General features: G+C 40.0%; 1 protein-coding gene across 7 annotated transcripts in view; it reads right to left on the bottom strand.

Moving 5' to 3' along the window:
* The window catches only part of DISP1 (dispatched RND transporter family member 1), an 87896-nt gene that overhangs the window by 23048 nt on the left and 43487 nt on the right, over positions 1-21361 (bottom strand). For 4 of the 7 annotated variants that reach the window (XM_084515561.1, XM_084515558.1, XM_084515560.1 and 1 more), the window contains one exon: positions 11725-12261. In XM_084515561.1, the coding sequence (XP_084371687.1) occupies positions 11725-12230 (506 nt within the window). In that variant the 5' untranslated portion in view covers positions 12231-12261. Of the gene's footprint in view, positions 1-147; positions 1442-11724; positions 12262-19012; positions 19137-19887; positions 19907-21361 lie in introns of those variants that run through there. The other 3 variants (XM_084515563.1, XM_084515562.1, XM_084515564.1) reach the window with 3 other exon arrangements.

Genomic DNA, 21361 nt, shown 5'->3' with positions numbered 1-21361 from the left:
ATTTATCATAGAAGCGACTGAAGAAATTGTCACAGGGATGCAAAGTGATCCCCAATGGTACTGCAGAGAGCAGAGCCGCAGGGGCAATCACAACTGCTCTAGTAAAATGGGATCCGGAGCAAATGCAGCAGATCTGTAAGAACTTACCTTCTGGCAGCATGGACAAACACCGAAAGTTTGCTTAGTCTTAATTCTGCTTTCCTCATGCAGCTATTCTTAAAAGGCTTGCATTGTTTTTCTCAGTACAAATAACATCATGTCCATAAAAACACATAGCGTATTTGTGAAGTAGTGTACAGGACACAAATCGGACCTTCGTTTTGAAGCACCATGTATATACCACAGGTGTCTAAACACAGTGATACAAAAAAATCATTAAAAAATAATTTCATCTTGTATTTCATTTAAAGAGGAGTCCAAAATGTTAAATTAACTGTGCTTACTGAAAAAAAAATAGTATCAAGAAATTATCTGTGGAAAAAAAAATATGAATTTCAGTTAAATAGAAAAAAAAAATAGAGCGGAGAAATTAGACTTTTCTTCTAGCAAGCAACTCAAGAAGTTGAAGAAGCTTTAGTTTACTGAACTTAAATCATTCCTGGCTGATCTGGAAGAAACTGAAGATTTCAGGCATTTCATCTAAGCACAAAACATACTTTTCAACAACAAAAACAAATCATTTGCGTAGGGGCCAAGAATTATGAGGTGTTTAACCTCAATGCTTTGCTTTGCTGGAGGGACACTATTCCATTTGTTTGTAGCTCTGGTTACAAGAAGCGATAAAACAGCCTTTTGTCATTATTACACTCAAGAATAAGCTAAATCCCTGCAGGACAGAACGAGATACGCATCATGGTGTACAAGCTCCATTAGAACATACAATACAAAGCAAATTCCTACAAAGGAAGAAAATCCTACAGTTTTTAAGATGTTCTTGACCCATGAGAACAATTTCAATTGCTCTAAAGTATTGAGCTAGCTTTCGCCACTTTGTGAGGTAACAACACCTACCTGCTTTATCATTTCATCAGTCAGTGCAACCACTTAAACAACAAATGCAACTGCTTAAGTTGCCAAAAAACTTTCTGTAAGCCTCCAAATTAAGTTTTTTACTATGATGTGCAGTTTTCCCCAACTTTAATCATGAACTTTCTCTAGATATTCTTTAAACACGTAGTATTTATTGTAAATAAGTAAAGCTAACTACATGCAAAGACATCTGTAAAGGAAACAGGACAAGCCACAGCAGAGGGATGCTGTTAAGATGGAACTCTTTTTTTTGATGGACTATTGGTTTTCACATCTTATCGAAAGTGAGAAAAATGCAAAGAATTTTCTTGTTCTTTCCCACATAAACTATCAATAAAAACCCATAAGGATTTAATTTTATCTCTAGATTATCAGGGAGAGATGATCAGAAACTAACTGCTATTTCATCCCATCAAAAAGCGTAAACTCCCAGTGTTGCATCTTTGCTTAACCTTATACTTACGAATTATGTCTGCTAAAACTTTATTCTTATAAATTATTATAAATTATATAAATTATAAGTTTTTATTCTTATAATTTTACTTTAAATAAATAAATTTAAAATGTAAAATTATTTAAAATAAATTTAAATTTAAAATTTATTCTTATAAATTCTTATGAAATATTCTTATGCATAAATTTAAGCAAAAAGGAAGACGTAGAAGAAACCAAAAATCCATAAGCTGTCAATTCACATTTTTATAGTTGAGGTATCAAATTTTGTAAAGGTTTTGTCTCATCTTCTTGTATTCTTACATACCTCTTCAGTCCCAAATGAGGATATGTTCTATGTTTACAGAAGTATGAGCAAATAACGTTGCCTTTCTGAAAGGAAAACAACTATGAAGGAAGGTGTTACCAATAATAAAATAATTGTCCACATGATTCTTAAACTGAATCATAGAATGGTTTGTGTTGGAAGGGACCTTAAAGATCATCTAGTTCCAATTTGCCTGCCATGGACAGGGATACCTAACACTAGATCAGTTTGCTCAAAGCCCCATCCAACCTGGCCTTGAGCACCTCCAGGGATGGGGATTCCACAACTTCTCTAGGCAACTTGTTCCAGTGCCTCACCACCCTCCGAGTGAAGAGTTTCTTCCTAATATCTAATCTAAGTCTAACCTCTTTTAGTTTAAAACCATTACTCCTTGTCCTATCACTTCACTCCCTGAACAAAGGGACCTCTTCAGCTTTCTGGCAGGCCCCCTTTAAGTACTGTAAAGTTGGGATTACCCTGAAACACGTGCAGGACCTTCTGGAATTTCATGAGGTTCACACATGCCCACCTCTCCAGCCTGTGTACGTCCCCCAGGATGGCATCCCTTCCCTCCACCATGTTGACCGCATCACACAGCTTGGTGTCATCCACAAACTTGCTGAGGTTGCACTTGATCCCACTGCCCAGGTCACTGGCAAAGATGTTAACGTATGTCCAAACACAGACCCCTGAGGAACACCACTCGTCACTGGTCTCCACTCGGACGTTGAGCTGTTGACTGCAACTCTTTGAGTGCGACCATCCAGCCAATTCCTTACCCACCAAGTAGTTCATCCATCAGATCCACATCTCTCCAATTTAGTGATAAGGATATCACACAGGGCAATGTCAAATGCTTTGTACAAAATCCAGGTAGATGATGTCAGTTGCTGTTCCCCTATCCACCAATGCTGTAACCCCAGTGTAACCCCAGGCCAAGACACTTGTCCTCCTACGGTAGAGGTACTGATTTAAATTTACCACAAAAGTGCCTGCTCTGCTGGCCTAGAGCATGCACACTGTGCAAAACCAGACTCTTTTAACATCAGTGGCAAAACCCTACATAACTGAGATGGATTTTGCCCACTTTCTGCTTTGAAAACATTATTTAACTTTATGAACCTACTTTCCAGAAGTAAAAGGTAGTTTTGGCATCTCCCAATCACAAGTTTCCAGCTAATGGCAGCATACAACAGATTGCTTTAGTGGGAAAATGCGCTTCTATCAAGTCAATGTACGGGGGAGGTCAATGCAATATTAACATCCTATCTGTATGCGCTTTAATTTGGAAGTTACTTCTTGAGTTAAATATCCCAGTATGATTTATTCTATGCTAAAATTATAATACAATTTTTTAAACATAGAGATGACTTAAAATTGAAATGCTCCTACAAATGTCTTCAAGTTTTGGGGTTCCTGGCTATTTTTTTTAACTTTTCTTTTGGTGCTCCATAGGGACTGAATACATTGCAGGAGCCTGCGTTAACTGAAAACCTATGTCTAAAGGTTCTACAGAACCTCATTTTTGCAATACTGACTTCTGATTGCTTCCCTCTTTCATCTTGAAGAACTGACTAAATATTATCAACTGCAAAGAAAGCTGGCTCTGTTCTTTAATAGAGTCAAGCTTGTTCGCTTGTCTTCAACAGGACGTAAATCATCTTCTCTGTAGGAAAATCTGACAGTCTGAGGGACCTAAATAACATACACTCTAAAATAATTTTTCTTATACTTTCCTTTCCCTCAAACTCTTCTCCAATGAGTGCAGCCACTTTTGAAGAGTTCTCAGACTACCAAAAAGAAAATTGCCAAACATACTTAAAATAGATTGTCCCAATTCTAAATGGCACTGTTTATATACAATTTAAAGTATATTCTTCTTCAAAACGTTTACTTGAAGCTATATATACATAAATATATATTCCTTTAATTTCTGAAGCACTGAAGGCACGTATAGTACTGCTTGGCAAGTTAAACAAAAGTTCTGAACTATTCAAGACAATAAAAAAGCATAGTAAAATACCACCATGAATCATTATCTGAAAACAAGCCAGCAGCTAATTTGGTGCAGACTAATATTATTTCAAGATCCTTCACAAGTCTAAAACCATTAGTCTTTTTTCTTTTCTTTGAAATCACAGTGAAATTAATAGATATGTTCAGGGATTTAACTGATGACTAGAGTAGTTTTCAGCAGTTTAACTGGCAAAAATTTCCTTCCTGAGAAATATTCTATTTCAAAGCTGTTTATATTACACTCCCAAGTTGAATGGAGCAGTGCAAGGTCATGGTCACATCTTATATTTCTCTGACAGATGGGAAACTAACGTGACCCAACAAATCACAACATACATACACAAGAGGCTCCATCAGATGATACCAAAGACAATGAGAGAGGTGTACAAGAGCACCTATTTTCATAAAGGTATTTCTCTGCAAAGGCTGAAACCTGTGTTTTTATAGGCATTAATGATGTTAAGTATATATAAGTTTGACTCTGGAACAGGGAGACTTCAGACTGCTGTATACCGTGCTTCAACTGGTACATGCTTCAGTCTTCCTTCCTGGGCAGCTACAAGAATTTGTGACCGCAAGTCACCAGAGGGTTCATTTTTGCTCTCAGAAGCTTGAAAGATACCCTTTGAACAAAGCTTTTTTTCAAGACATTTGTTTATTCAACAGATATACTGAGCAGAAAACTCATACCAGAGGAACAAAATTAATGTCAAATTGCTTGGGTATATTCCCCCTCTCGCCACACCCTCCTCCCCCCCATCTGTGTGTGTTTTTTTTTGTCTTTTGTTTTGTTGTTTTTACTGCTCAAGAACAACTGATTACATAAAAGCATGTACATCGATTATTACTTCCTAGGAGATGAAGAACACATTGAAATATCATCAGAGAGGAAGGACAAGTGATTTTAGAATGACCTACAGACAATTACGGAAGCTTACAAAAAGCTTTGAAAAAGTCCACTCCTCATGCAGCACATTTCCTCCCATTCAGGAAAACTGAAAGCTTTCAAGAAACAGGAATACTCAAGTATTTCGTTTCTTTAATGATGTGAAAAATGAGGTAACTGGCTATGTTTAGTTTAGACTTCTGTTCTTCATTGACTATTATCTTGTTTCACACGTGAACCTTATCACAACCCAGTATTAAGTTAACGGTGCATGAGAACAACTACACATGGGCAAAGCACTTCAATGAACTGCCACTGATTTAGCTGTTCTGCTATATTTTTTTCTAAATATAATGTGTACATAAATGGTCAGTTTTAAAAGTTGTCTCAACACACAGACTAGTCCTTTTCAAGAGGAAACACAGCTGATGCTGTTTTTCCAGTCAATTTAATTCAAAAGGAAGGCCTTTTTTTTTTTTTTTGTATGTTTCTCTCACATTATCAGCTAATTACACCTTCTGAAGACTACAGTTCAAAGGCCCAGCAGATTGCTAGTTAAGTACTAGCTACCCTATTGTTCAAGGAAAGGTGAGGGATGCAGGGCACGGGAAATTCATTTTTCAAGCACACCGAACCTGGAGTCGGTAAGTAGCAGGGACTAAAGGTCACAACACTGCCCAGCTGGTACTCAGCTGCACTCAGGGCATAGCACAAGCTTTAGGCATCCTTTTTTGCTGTTGCATTAATGCTTGATTCAAAGCAATGCTTGGTAGACAATTACTAATGCTTAATTAATACTATTAAAAGCCTACAAGAATCCCTTAAACTGCCTAATGAATTTGATTTTAAGTGCACTTATTTTTTTCCCTACAGATGTTATTATTAATGTGGTCTGCCAGTAGATTATAAATGACATTTTTTATTCTCTGCATGTTGTTTTTTGCTTTCAGCTCTGTGCAATACTAACCAAGTTATTTTATGTTTGCAGAACTGACAATGAACAGTAATCATCATGGGAACAGTAAATGAATTAACAAAACCACCATAAACTTCTTAAGTCATTGGTGAACACGGTAACTTAAGGCTAAGGAAAATTGAATAAAATAAGTCAAAATGAGAAAGCACAGCTCGAACTGAAAGCAAAATCCAGATAAAGAATGTATTTGGTCACAGGCAGAGCTCTTCCTGCACATCTGCACAACAGAGAACCTGCAGTCGGACTCAGATTCAGAAAGATGCACCAAATTGCTATACATTCCCTTTCCGTTCATCAACTGTATTAAAATCCAGGTACACCACTGGGCTGTTAATACTGAGACACAAAAGGGAGCACCTCATTTGTGGTTCACATTTGCCTCCATCCTCTTCATTCTGGGAAACCATGGGATAAAGAATTCCTATTTTACCATGGAATAAAGGAGAACAAAGTCAGAATTGGAGTGTTTCCATGCAACTTACTAACATGCAGGTATTCCCGATCTACAGCATGAATCACGATATTTGTAACATCATGTACCTTAAATGAAACAACAGGAACAGCTTCTGCCTTTCAGCTAAAGAAGGTTGATAAAATGGTTCAGAAACAACCTTCAAAAATCTCACCTAAAAGATTTTTTGTTTTAATATACATATTTAATCTTCCTATGGGAAGGAAGTTAAGCTTTTAATTAATCTACAACACAGTACATGCACACTTATTATACAGAAGACGTTAATGCACATTATGCGTATATATAAACATACACATATACATTATGCGTAATGCATAAAAATTAAAACAAAAGAATCCTTGAATGTGTTGAATATAGTAGAAGCTAAGAATTTTCAAAACGGAAAATATTTATCTAGGTGAAAAACATTTTGTTTCAAAATCTCTATGTAGGAGTTCTCATGAACAGTTAATGTTGCTGAAATGAGAGACTATATTCAAAGCTATTATATACGCATGTATACGCATAATCAGCTCTGCGAGCCCTGCAAAATGTACCAGATAACAATTATCCTTTTCCTGGAATCAAGCAGGGAGCTGTTTCATAACAAAGTCTTGTTACTACGATTGGTATTTGGCAAATATTCCCTTGCTTTTTGAGGAAAAAAAGAAAAGAGCTTTTTATTTCTTTCTGGTTCTAATATTTGTGCCAAGTAACTAGAAGCAAAATAGAAAATGGGTAATTCTACCTTCACTTCACAGCCTTTTCATTTTCATAGTGTCCCTTTTTAAATTATCAAAATAAAAGTACTGAAGTGTAGCTGCAGTAATGTTTAAACAGTGTGTGGCACACAACCCTCTGAGATACAGCAGAACTCAGAATCCCAGAGCCTAACATAAATCCGCAATGTCAAAACAGTTCAAAAGAAGGCTTAAATCTAACTGGAAGGAAGACGCGCAAGAAATCTTAAGATACCAACACTTTACCATTTTCCTGACTCTGCAGTACCATGTTTTTGCCTTGCTTGGTCGCGCAAGTGAAATTTTGGAATCCAGCAATTCAGATGTGAATTGCAGCCTGGTTACTTGTGCTGTTCTGCTCACCTCACAGGATTTTGGGTGCTCAAAGAATTTTAGTTCATGAAGACAGGAAATAACATGAGCAGCTCCACTTCTCTCATTCTTTGATGATTCTCCTCATTCTCTGATGGAGGATGAGGAGCAATTCCCAAATATCCCAGTTTTCAATTTTAGCCAAACTAATGATTCTGTAAGGCTTCAAACTGATTTTATTTTCATGTTCTAGCTTGATATGACTATATGGTCAGGGAGAGACCATTCCATGTGTCCTTTCATCCTGGTCTTTTTAAAAGAGATTATTCAGATGTTTCACAGAGCAGTTTTCTTTACTTATCTGCTTTAGTCAAAAGCATTAACATTATAGTCCTGAAATATAAATAATGGTAGATGATATAAAGCAGGTCTACTCTAAGAAAAGAGAACTTGTGTGAATTTATGGGTCCAATACTGCAGAACTGCAAGCAGTACATGCCCTGGCAGACTGGAGCCATTTCCTTATCACCACTTCTTGCAGCTCCGTGACCTCTTCTCCCTTACCTTTTGTCTCTGAGTTCATAGATTCAAGTTTTCTAAATTGTATCGCAAAACACAATTCCAAAAGAGTTATCATCAAGATTAGTAAGGATACAGTTACTTTTTAATTAGTGTTTTCCCATCAAAAAGTGCACATACAAATCTGAAAGAAGCAATTTAATTGGGTAGCAGACACAACAGCTATAGACAGCATTGTTACCACATGCTTTCCACAAATCTGCGACAACTTACTGAACCATTTCTGCACGTTCTTCCTCTTCTGCCCCTATTTACATGTATACATTCATATATAAATAACAGATTTTGAAAAAGACCAGGAATGCTCAAGAGTTTTCTGGTTATACATTTCTGCAGTGTTTAGATCTGCTGGAATATGGAATTGTTCGTTATTTATTTTATCCTTCTTTCATCCCAATAAACATGCTACTAGGCTGCATGGTTTCACTCTTCCCTAGTGACTCCTAACTCGGTCCTTCCAGTTGTCAAACATCAGTCTTCATGATTTTTCCACTTCTTATGGGTAACAACAGATTAACAGCCTTGCTTGGATCCTCTTTCTTATTTCTACTGCCTACCCGGTGAAGGTTGCTGATAATTACAGAAGCAGATGGAAGCAAAGGAGGGGCAATAACCACCCACCTTCCAGGGCTACACATTTGTTGATACATAAGCACTTTCAGACATAAAGGATTACTTCAACACGAGCCTTTTTAAGGGACATGGTGGAAAAGTCTTCCAGTAGTACCTGAACAGAAGAACTAATCATACCATGTTCCAAACTGGTAAGTTGAGAAACCATTTGTTAGAAAGCAAACCGAGCCCCTTCGACCATTACATTCTGATATGAACAGACAGCTGGAATTTCACAGGGCGTGTTTGTGCTGTCAAGATATTGTGCCTACTAGAAAAGAGGTATGAACATGTTTAAATGCATAGCATCTTAAAAATGTACACAAAATAGCACAAAACTTTGTTCAGTATCTTTCAACCTCAAAAATATCTAAAAATCAGAATCATTATGGCCAACAGTTACCTACTTTACCTGCTTTCATAATAGACTTAGAGTTGTTTGCCACCTTTACATTGTATACCACCAACCACTACAAATGTTTTGTTTAATTTATGTTACAAGCCTTTTTCACCCATCTGAAAAACTACCAGTTGCCTAGACCTTCAAGTTATGGTGCACAGTTGACATTTCTATGTAATTTAGTTTACTCTTCAAAGCTGAACACTACAAAATTCCACATCTAGTCACCTTTAAGAGTGGCATTATTTCAATTTGTCTTCTTTATATACTACAATCCCCAATGATACACCAGACCCACATTCCTTTAACATTAGGTCACTAGCAAATGTTAAGCCTTGGGCTTAAAAACCTGACAAAACCTGTCGTGCTGAAATAATTGGTTACCTGCCCGGAGCTGTAAGCATTAGTGATATAGTTTGCAGAAAGCATTCACCCCCCTCTATCAAATCACACCCCCCAGACCTAAAACTTTAACAATACTTGAATGCATATTTTTAAATTATGAAGGACCAAAATGAAAGCTAGTTTGACTGCATTCTGAATTTAGTTAATGTATCATATGAGAACCTGCATTTTAAATAACCATGTTAAAACATGCACATATTATAGAACTGGATGATTTCCAGTTAGCCTAGAAAAATTAGGAAAAATGTCTAGAGAAGGAGATGTTGTGCAGATTATAGGCTCAAAATATAATAATATCAGAGTGTGGAACAAATCATTTAAAAATATCTCATGTCCAGTGTTAATCTTCTCTTTAGCACTGCAAAGTAACTACTGATGAACAAGACTGCTGCTTCTTGAGCATAGAGCCATTCCTCTGCAAGGCTGCATCCAGTTGCAATGCCCCCCCCCCCCCTTTTTTTTTTTTTTTTTAACATCTACCAACATATTTTCATCGACAATGGTCTTATAGCATGATAAACTGGATTCACAATGCAACAGAAGGCTGTAATATTCAGACACACTTTGTAGGCTGTTCAGAGAAAAAAAGTGGTTGGTTCCATGCTAATAACTGATGCATGCATTTTCCATCAGTGTAGATACTGCCAGTTTAAGGCGGTAAAATGTATGTGAAAGTCCAGCTTTCCCAGCATGGCAAGAGACTTGAGTCCAATTTACCATGTTTAGAGCTAAAAACAGGTGACAGCAACTATAGGCTGGGTGGCATTTAGAAGACTGATGAAAATATTTAATTTGCATCTTGCAAGCATCTTCTTGATGACAAGATTCAGTTCTAGAAGGAATTCCAGAAAATAAACAAACTTTTGATAGCGATATGTAGAGTATGCTAGTGCAGATACCTAATAACTACTAACTACAGGTGCTTTAAAGGCCAGATTCTATCCTTATTTTGACTGTTTGACTGCTAACATTAAGACGAACATTTATCAAATGATAAATAACTTATGTACATTTATGTACTAATGTATGTCATGGTAAGGTAGTGCAAGATTAAAAAAGCATCTTGGTTCAAGATCCTAATCAGAATAGCTCAAACAAAAACATAGTATTTCTGAAATACTATGGAAATCATTATTCTACCATATCTTAAATAACTTTTCAGTGCTCTTATCTGGAGTAAAAACAGAAACACAGATTCTGCATCAAATTTGTTCCCTTCCTCAAGACCATGGAATACAGATGAAGTTTAACAGACCTGTTTCAGAATGAGAAAACAGCAAAGTTAGTGCTGCCATTTTGACACTGGAAAGTACAACTGACCGATTCAATAATAGTTCAACTTCCCTCCATACCTTTGCATACAGAATTATATGCAAGTTTTCAACTTTTCTTAACAGTTAAACACATATGGAATGGGGGATTGAAGCAGTTCCAACAATAAAGATTTTTTTCCTTTTGTAAGAGGAACGACTGGCAGGGGAAAGCTGATTTATACTTTGTATTATCCTTATTTTCATCTGCTTTTACCTTAAGGAAAAAAGCTTTATTCACTTTGACATTTTCCACATTGGATATCTGGATGTCCCAGTCTGTCCCACTATTCTCAGAAGTTTAAAATTAGTCCATACATTCCATTGAGGCAAAATGCATATAACTGTCTGAGAATAACTTGTAGCTCCAAGTTTTAGAGCAAGGATGCAAATGTTGGATGACAGGGAGACGGGCAGCTTTTATTGCTCCAGTGAAAAACCATCCAATCTGGCTTAAGTGCAACTCAGGAAAAAATAACCTTGCATAAAAAGCTTAGAGGTGTCTTACTGCAACGGGGAATTTGATTTTTACAAACTGCCTCTTGGACTGACAGTGATCTCCCCCAGAACCAGCAGGCCGTAGCAGATTTTCCTTGTGATTGTTGCTCCCCCTAGCTAGGATTACTGTCACTGGATCTCCAAAACTAACAGATAGAGGCAAGTTTCTCTAAAGTGGAGGACAGAAAGGTTCAAAACATGGAACAATACAAAGTTTCTCAGTCCTAGCACAACTTTAGAGTTTAGCAGATAAGCTGAAAACACATGGAGGCAACTCACTGAGAAAGCTGATTTGACAAAGAGAAAAAAAACAGCCAATACATTTATGAATGGCAATGTTGAAAATAGTTTCTAAAGCACCTTTTGAGGTAAATATGGGTTTTGCTTAGACAATGTAGATATGCCAGTTCTTTCCGTGCTGTCTTAGCTATCTCTGCATTAGTTCATTTCACATAATGCCCCAAGAATTAAAAACAGCTTTTTTTTTTCCAGAAAGAACTCATTCATTTCAGTAATATCCATGTAGCAAAACAAAATTATTTTCCTGACTTGGATACTTCCAAAAAAAATCATGCTGTTAACAAATAAAAGATTAACTTGTAAAAACACTAGAGAAAAAGGTTTGTTTATCTTCCTTTTCTGATGTGTTTTTTGTTTTTTGTTTTTGTTTTAAGAAAATGACATATTTATGGAAACAGCTACCCACTCAAAGAACTAAAAACAACCACAAACCTGCAATCTGCTTACCTTATCCTGGCTATGTGTTGCTGCACAGGCTGATGCTGAAAATGGTCAGGCCACTGATGGTGAAGGCAGAAGGATGGGGAGGGCTGAAGACAGCAGGCAGGTTGATATATGGGTGGGTGTTTTTGGCAAATAGATGCTGAGTACTCAGTGTGTGGCTGCATGCAGCACGAAGTCATAGGAGATGATGCTGAGCTGCCAACCACCGAATGACATTCTTGCTTGTTATTATGGCTACTTAAAGAGTGATGGTACGGGCAGGGGTGGCAGCATTGCGACAACATCTGCTGAGTTCTTTGGTTGTCTAAAGGCAGAAAGGAGGGTTTGATTGTACCGTTGAGTTGCAGGCAGCCGTTTGGACTTGCTTTTGTTCTTGGCGTTTCCTTGGAAGTGAGCTGTTGGACAGCAACGTCTCCATCATTAGCTGCAATGATGCCTGGGCCAGAAGCATTTGACAAGATGCTGCCATTGCTCAGAATCACCGACTCGCTGACATCACTCATTGCCATGCTCCAAGTTCTTGATGGATAGAAGATGTTCCTGAAGAAACAAAAATAAAGCTTACAGAGCTGCAGTGTTTTCAGATGCTCAGAAATAGCTTTAGCTTTAAATTAGTAACGCTCTTCTCATCTCTCTTAACACAGGGCAATGGTCACATGTCATCAGGAAGGTTTTGAAGGACATTCTTGTTCAACTAAAAGTTACATTAAGTAATTAAAGCAAAACGCAAGTCAAATGACAGTCTCTGGGTCATAGCCAACAAGTAATGGCTGAGAAGCAGGGGAACAAGATCATTTTGTGTAAGACTAAGTAATGGCCACTATTTATGAAAGCAGACTTCCGTATAAACTGCCTAACGATCCACAACTTCGCACTGCAGCTTTGCCTGTGTGCTTTGAAAGCCAGCAGGAGAGAGGACCACACAGTATAAACTGTTTAATCACCACTAATGTGTGGCTTTGGTAGCTTTCCTTCTTATCCTCCCATTTCTGCCGAAAACCGGGCACATTCATATCTTTGAAGATGTTCTTTGAAAAATCCTTATTTAAATAAATCAAGCATCTGTCAAAGTTGCTGGGTGGTAGACTAGCTCTTTAGCAAAAGTTCAAAATGAACTATTACAAATAACAAAAATATATAGTATGACAACACGCTTTTCCTAAGCTTAAAAAATAAAAATCCTAGCATTCAATTATGGCAGATTGAGAAGCTGATCCTTACAAGTGACGTATTCCATAAGCAATTAAGAAATGCAATGTGCTGAAAATAAAGGGTATTAAAGATTTTGTTCTAAAGTTGTTTGTTTGTTTGTTGAGGAAAACATAAATAAGTGAAAACTATTAATTTTGGAGAAGGAAACTATTGATTTTGAAGGAGCTTGTCTCAAACTCAAAACTGACAACAGATAATTCCCCATGTTATCTCCAGTTGTATTTTACTAAGATTTGGAAATAAGCTAGAGATGATTTTGATAAATAACAAGAAAGGTCAAACATCACACTTATCTAGGGTAAGAATTTGTTTCCCAAGTTACATGGCTTTTTTGGAGAGGGAAGATGGAGGAGTAAGGAGAAAGAAGAATGAAGGACAAACTAATTATACGCTATTTACACTAACAGCCCAACATTTGCTTAAAAATTAGGATCAGCTCATTATAACTATTTTGGCTAGTCACATTAACCTTCCAGTACCGAATTCAAACAGCAACATTCCAAGTTGAAATTGCAAGGCTTGCATTACAGACGCTGATCTTTGCAGAGAGACACAACACAAAGGTTAAGACAGATAAGCGAGAAAGTTTCTAACTCATTTTCTTCTCTGTTACCTTTGCCGAGCGCTCAGAGCTAAGCCTTCCCAGCCAGCTGAGCTATTTAATTGCCTGAATGCTAATTCTGAGCAGAAAGCGCTCTGCACAGAGGAATGCTGCCCCCAGCAGCCCCCCTGCGCAGGATCTCCCCGAGACATAACTAAATCCTTCGCTGCTGAAACAAAAATTAATCCCGCGCTATTTGTTCTAGATCATGTGCGGAGTCAGATTCCCTGGGAAGTCACTTTCATTTAGATAAGCAGTCAGAGCAGGAGAATATGCTGCTAAACAAGGTGATTTTTCCCGAGTCCAATTCCACACATTCCTCCCCGATACCCCCTCCCGGGGCCAGGCAAGTCAAGCCCATTGAAGACTTTTCACAGAGCACAGAGAGTAAATTCAAGTGCTTGGCTAAAGTTTGGTTCAGCCTGAAGAGATGCATTAGTCATGTGAAATGGCGCTGTGTTTGAACAGTCAAGTTTTGTCGCAAACTGGAGGCAGCTTCAAAGGCTGCTGGAGTGGACGAGAGCAAGACAGAGGGACAGCGAGGCAGAGAAAGCTCCCATTGAGTCGGCTGGCAGCATTTTAGGAATTTCTGCCTGATTGTTTTCATTCGCTCGTGTAACAGATTCATTGCATGGTGGTGTTGTCGCATTTCTTTTTCTATATTAGTTGGCCTAAATATCATTATTTGAGACTGCTGGAAACTGCTGAAAGTTACAGCTCTGCAGGCTATTACTGTAATTGAAAATCAGGTATGGAGATCCTGCAGATACCGAGTCCTTGGAAATGAAAGACCACATTCTTTTTGCTTTAAACCCAGGACATCTGTGCACGCAGCAATTGAGATAACACTGCATAATTTTTAGTGGCTGTTTCGAATCACTTCATGAAGGAATCACTTTACGAGGTGTGCCTGCAGCACGGAGATGCAAGTGTTAGAACTCACACCCTTGGGAGCTGGTGCTCTCCGTGCAGAGACATTCGCAGTGTCTGTGCTGCTGAACACCAGCGCAGGGATTATGACTTCAGTTTCAGACAGCACCACAGCCTGCATTTAATGCGACGAAAAATAAAATGCCTTATTTTCAATGGACGTAATATCTCCCTGCAACTTTTTCAGTTTAAACTCAATTTTCAGAAAATAGAACTACAGACACTAGTAAATTCCAAGAAACGCCAGAGATCACCATCAGCAGTACAACACGAGCGATGTAACTCTGCCTTTGTTCCCCTGGTGAACAGATCATCCATGAACTATTTCAAGCTATAAAAAACAATAACGGGTTAAACTGATTCTTCCTTCATAAGCAGTGAGAAGCACTTGAGCTCTACTCATTTTCATCGAGTCTGATCAAGACATAGAAGTATCTGCTCACCCTGAGCCTCTTTCCATGCTCTATTGAAGTCAGCAGAACTACTTTGTATGCTTAAGGCAGCCACATAATTAGGTGTTTTATTCCAACAGACCTTAGAATTGTTGCTCAAACTAATTCCCCAAAATTGGTTGAACTGCTTGTTTTCATTTGCTTTGGTAACTTTGTGTTCTGCTTTTTTTTAATGAAATGTAAGATGGCTGATGTTACTTGACAAGTCCAGTGTTATCTCAATTCGTCTTGCCCATTTGAAGGTACTATAAATTATGTCCTGTGATATTCCCCATGTCACGCTTCATACAAGCGTGCTGCTCCACTGGCACCAAAATTTCACCAGCAGTTGTTGTATCTCTGCTGTGTTTTGTCTCAGCTACCCCAACTGCAATGACTGGGAACTTACTGTGAAACGGAATGGCCCAAGGAAACAGTTAACTGAGAATCTCTCCTTTAGAGGATGCACAGATAGGGAAGTTAAATGCACTATGTAAAACCAAAATAAGAATTTATTAACATGTAGACTTGGGAAAACAAACCTCTGCATCCAGGGAGGAAAAAAAACGGAGCAAGAGTACTTTAGAACAGTCTCTGAGAATAAGGGTTGTGGATACATTGTGAATATAACATCAGTTTTAATATATACAGCCCTACTTAACAGAAGAATACATTCAATCAGAAAAAAGCATAAACCTTGATGTTTAATATACTATACTTGGTTATCCATCCTTCTCTTCACCTCTCCAGCTGGACACACATTATTTTAAACACAATTGTGTATTTAGAAATTATACCAGCTGGACTGCTAGGGAAAGAAAAGCAGGATAACCCACTACTACTGGATGCCTGATAACAGTAACTGCTAAGAAAGCACTTCAGCAGTAAGTTTGGAAGAGTGTCATATCTGGAAAGTACCACAGTCTGCAGAGGCAATGTGATGTAGTGACAGTTTTATGGAGTAATCCCTCTATTATTTGTAGAGCTAACAACGAACACAGCCTACATCTGCCATCTGTATTGTGAGCCCTTCAGGAAATAAAGTAATGCTGTACCATGCGGGAACTATGTAGGATTTGGTGTTCCCTAACTAGCGTGTTCATTTGAGACGTGGATTAAGTTCACCTGTTCCTTTGGCTTCAAGTGAAAGATTTTTTCTTCACTCTAAAGACTTAAAAAAACATTGGTTCAACAAATCCCATCTGGACTCATAATGCCTGCAATTGAGAATGACAGAAGTGCAAGTTCAAGAGGGAATGATGTAGTGGAAATTTAGTATAGCCTAGCATATTAGTATAGATAATGTATAGATTGTTAGAAGATGAAAAAAGTTCACCGTTGTATTTTTGGTATTTTTAACCACTTAAGATACGTAATCTAAAACTCTGCATCTTGCACCAAAATAAAACCAAAGAGTTTTATAAAACTATTTTCTTTTCATTTAGGGTAAGACAACTGAAGGCTGTTTTTAAAGCTATCAAAAGCCTTGCAGCTCTACCCAGCAGCATGCCACCCAGCCCACCAAACTGGTCTGGGTTTTCTGGCCCTTCCAGCCCTGTCAGCCACAAAGCACAACGGTTCTGACGTGAGCTTATGTCTGGAGGGAAGCCGGGGGGGGGGGCAGGAGTCTTTTCATGTCAAAAGTTCATCTGAAGCAGTTTCACTCCAGAAGCAGTGCGTTCTCGAAATAAGCAACGTTTAACAATCCCACTGCTACCCATTAAGTCTCCTTCCAGATGAAATATTATAACGGGCTTGCAGTCCCTTAAGCAGCTACAAGTTTTTTCATGTGGCAAATGGGTTGTGCAGTCCCAGTGTAAACCCTCTCCAGCCTGGGTTCTGTGCCAGTCAGTGCACAGCCACCCGAAGGAGGGCTTTCTCCTCCTTCACTTCACCAGCATTCCTTGCAGCTTTGCTTTTTCTCAGCGTTCCCAGAAGTAACAGGTGGTGCCTGGTGTTTGATATTGGTTTTTATGGGAGACGTCTAGTTATCTATCACCGCAGTGTTCTTTAGCAAGACAAACAGCTTTTTAATGTTTTATGGTTGTTGATCTCCAGTTTGGCACTCGGCTAGACATTTTTCAAATTCTCCAGCTCTTACTCCTATGCATTCGTATGTGGTGCTTGGTTTCTCTCAATACCCTGCCTCGTGCTTTTCTATTTCAGCTGTTAACCGCTGTGTCTTCCTGAAAAGCTGTCGCTATACAAAATACAGACACTTACTAGAAAACAAGCACTCTCTGTCCTTTCCACTTCGTTTTCAGGAATTTAAAGCATATTTTATATATACACACATACGTAAGTGTTTTTATCTTCTGGAACAATCTCTAAACCTCACCACGCAGGTTTATGTAATATACTTACTAACAAACCTACTTCACTTTGAGGATCGATACAATGCACTTCCCATTTTTGAGAAATGCAACTACGGTCAGTTTATTTGCAGAGCAGTCTATAAATATAGATTTTCTCAATGTCTCCCTGGTAAGCAGATTTTCTACCACCTAAGCATTTTTGCCATGCAGCAGTAGTTAGAATACAGTTGTGAAAAAGAAGAGATTTGCAGAATGGAAATTTCTCCTCCTCCATTTTCATTTTGACTAGGTTTTGAAACCCAGTGATTCAAAAAAAAAAGTTAATTCTTCCATTCCTCCCGACAGCTTGACCTGCTAAGAAGCCGTCCCGTCTTGAACCTGAGACACCAAGATTTCATTTCCTGCATCGCAGGCTGGCTCAGGAATTGCAATTCCCGTGACAGGGAGTTTCCAGATGTCCCCATGCCAGCACCACAGCTCACGCTGCAGATGGGCACTGGTGAATCAGTGTTGCCGAGCTGGCACACAGCATGACCCCCCCCACCAGCTGTGGGGGAGGGAGCTGGAAAAGGCTGCCGACGGTGGGAAAGATTTTGCAAGGACTTCAGAAATACACTTTGCTTTTAAGCTGAAGTTACTTTTCCTGGCACAAACAGTAAAACAATATTTACAGAAACCATTTGCCAAGCTGTGTGTAAAAAAAAAAAAAAAAATCAATTGCAGCGCTTTAACTACAAAGTTGCTCTAAAGTCAGAGTTCATCATGAAGATAATTCAGCTATCGGTAGAAGTAACAACAAGGAGCCCTGAAAATTCTCTTCCACAAGTTTTGAGCAACCTTTAAGTTTCATTAAATATATATGCACGGGGAAAAAGGAAAAAGATATTAAGAAAATGAAAAAAAGAAAGCTCCACATACGTAATCAGAGTTTTGGAAAGGGAAAGAGAGAGCTACAGACAGACATGCTTAGAGAAAAACACCGTAAGAAAGGAATGCACAGCTCTGGAAAGCAGGTATACCTCAGCATGGTTTAAGAGCGTGGAAATCTGTTAAAAAAACCCAAGCATTGGTTACAACTGGTAGGCTCTCATCACACTAAATCTTACTTGATTTACTGACTCGCCATTACCATGTGAAAGATATTTAAGTTTTTGTAGCTGCAAATATTCCGAACCAAAATAGTTCTGATTCAGTTTACAAAGAGAGGGGAGAAATATGCATCCTTCTGTATGTAGAAGGTATCGGTTGTATTGAAAACCTTTTTTTTATTTGTAGTTGCTCTTGCTATGGGATTACCATTCAGAATGCTATAGGATAGCATAGCAGAGACAGCAAGAAATGCTCTTCGGGCACAGCCGGGGCTGCTCGCTGTCACCCCCTGGGCACGCTGTGACATTCCGCACTAGGTTAGGAAAACTCCTGGCCGTCTATTTAGAAACAGGTCTTTTGTTCTCCTGGTTGCAGGAACACCCGTCAGGGCTGCCACCGGCGCTTCCCCGCACCTGACGGCAGCACGGAGGGGCTCCCATGCGCTCACCGGAGCCGAGGCCCAGGGCCGGCGGCACACCTGGCCGAACAACACGGCTCGGCCGCCCCGCAAGCCCAGCCCGGCCGCGGTTTGCTTCGCACGGCTGCCTCGGTTTTACTTCAGCGCAGGCAGCGCCCGGCACGGGTCCCTGCATGTCCCCCATAGCGCAGGGGGCTGTGAGGGACAGAGCAGCGGCTCTGCGCACACAATGGCGAGCTGCACCCGCGCCCTCCCGCTCCCCGCTCCCCGCCCGGCCCCTCACGCCCGCACTTACCGCCGGGGAGGCTGAGGCGGCCGGGCGGCGAGCGGAGCGGAGCGGAGCGGAGCTGAGGGCGGCCCGGGGCGGGCAGCGAGCAGCCGGCGGCCGCCACGGCGCTGAGGGGCCGGGCCGGGGCCGGGGCCGGGGCGGAGCCGGGGCCGGGCCCCCCGCGGGGCGAGGCCTCCCCGCGGCCGCCGGCTCCCCCCTGCCCGCCCCGGGAGGTGGCGTTGGGCCCGGCAGGGCCTGCCCGGAGCCGCGGCCTCCGCCCCGCCCGGACCTCGGCAGGGGAGCGGGAGCTGCGCCCGCTGTAACTTTAATTAAAGAGGTTTCTGGGCTGGCCTCGGCCCCTCCGCGACCTCCTCAGATAGGTTTGGTGGTGATTTGGAGCCCCCAGTGCCATGCCCCTATGTAGGAAGCAGCGTGTGGCGTTTGGAAAGAGCTCAGCGTGTCACTGGATGCACAGGGCTGTAGCACCGGGAGCTTTAACAACAGTGCTAGGGGAAATGCCAGGGGCAGGCTGCAACCTGCTCTACCAGGGTACGCTCCTAGCGGCTGCAAAGCCTCAGATGTTGCCAGGCAGCTCCCATTTTTTCCTCGGCTCTGGGCATCTCTGAAGCAAACCTTACAGCTGGCATCCTCCTGATGCAGATCTTACAACCCAGCCACCCATCACTCTGAAGCAGGTCCCAATCCACTCAAGGCTGGCTTTGTTGAAATGCCCTCTTTTCCCTCCACTTGAATACAGGAGCCCTGATTTCAGGGTCAGGTTGAGCTGGTAGAGCAAAGAACACAGGTGTAGGAAAGGCAATTTCACATTCACAAGCATCTTTAACCTTTGTAAAGCATGCAAGCTGTAAAGAAAAAAAAAAAAAAAAAAAAAAAAGTCTTACTGAAAGAAAGACTGGGGCTCAGTTTACCTCACAGTGACCTCAGGAGCCCTGGTCCAATTCTGACACAAGACAGGTCCCTCCAGCTCATTGGATCCAGTCTTAAACAGGTGGTGAAAGACTGCTCTGCTTCCCCACTGTTTTGTTTTTTCCCCCTAAAAAAAAATTGCCTTCAATGTTGCTTGCCTTTCTTGCCTTCAAAAATAATTTTACTGGCATCAGCTGACCTTTCTCCACCCCCCACACCCCATGGGGATTGTATATAGAACATTTTTTCTGATGTTAATGGATTCTCCCATAGAAAACTTTCCACCAACATAGAGTAACTCAGTGCTAATGATGCAAGACTGTCTGTACAAGGAATTCATATTTATTAAACAAAACACCAACACTGAAAGACATAGCTTAAAATCAGAGATCAAAATGGAAGTAGGACTGCAGGACGGTATTTACTTTCTGAATATCCGAAATACATAATAATTGCTTAGAAGTATCACAAGAATAATCTACTGGACAAAACTACTTCTCCAAAGTCAAACTTCTACAGTTTTTTCAAATCTATATTAATGAAGTTCGTAATTATGCAAATATTACTGTATATCAGTTCACTGCTGATACTGTATCATGCCTAATTGCTAACTACCTCGAAGAAGTTACAAAAGGGTCATTAACGTTTTCTCACTGCCTCAATATCTGGGAGGGAGAGTACTCTAGAAATCCAAAGGATCACGATCTATTAAAGTTCTAAATATTTTATGTACTACACAAAATAGCATTAGTATATCTTGGCTCATCAACTTTCTGCAAGCACTTTGTTCCCCAGGATGATAGTAAAGTGAAAATATGATGTATGTTCATAGGTTATGCTTAATAAAATGTTTCCTGTATGAACTGGATTTGAATACTTTATCATATATTTGAGTTACAGACCTAGTCAATTATTGGCTTTATAGCATCTGAAAGGCAAACTCAACACTGTGAAGAAATCTTTTCTCCATATACTACACTGTGCCCCTAGATGCCCCTAGAACCTTGTTTAATGCCCACCAGCACACTCCCAATTTTTGGCATCTTCATACACCCTTCATCATCCACTTCTGTGCTACGTTAATGTTGCTGCGTGTCCCTCTATGCATCTCCAGTGACATCATGTACTTACTTCATCACTTGCCAATGAATGATCAGGAAATAAAACCAAGCTCTGCACCATGTGGAACACAGGCAGAGGAAAAAAACAGGGGAGGTGGAAAGGATGGAAGAACTTAGGATGATTAAAGACAGATTGAGGATGTCAGATTTGATCTGAGGAGGCCCAGAGAAGATAAATGAGTAACACTGTGCCATCCACCATCTGGAAATGCATAGATGCATAGAATCTACACAACGCCTGCAATACTAATTCAGTCTTGCTTTAAGTCAACATAATGCTCCTCAACCCACCAGGAAGTTCTTACCTATCTAGGTATCTGTCAAGACA

The sequence above is a fragment of the Aythya ferina genome (assembly GCF_964211825.1).
Source record: "Aythya ferina genome assembly, chromosome: 3".
NCBI classification, from domain to species: Eukaryota; Metazoa; Chordata; class Aves; order Anseriformes; family Anatidae; genus Aythya; species Aythya ferina.
The sequence above is the reverse complement of the archived record's forward strand: the minus strand, read 5'-3'. Positions and strand labels throughout refer to the sequence as shown.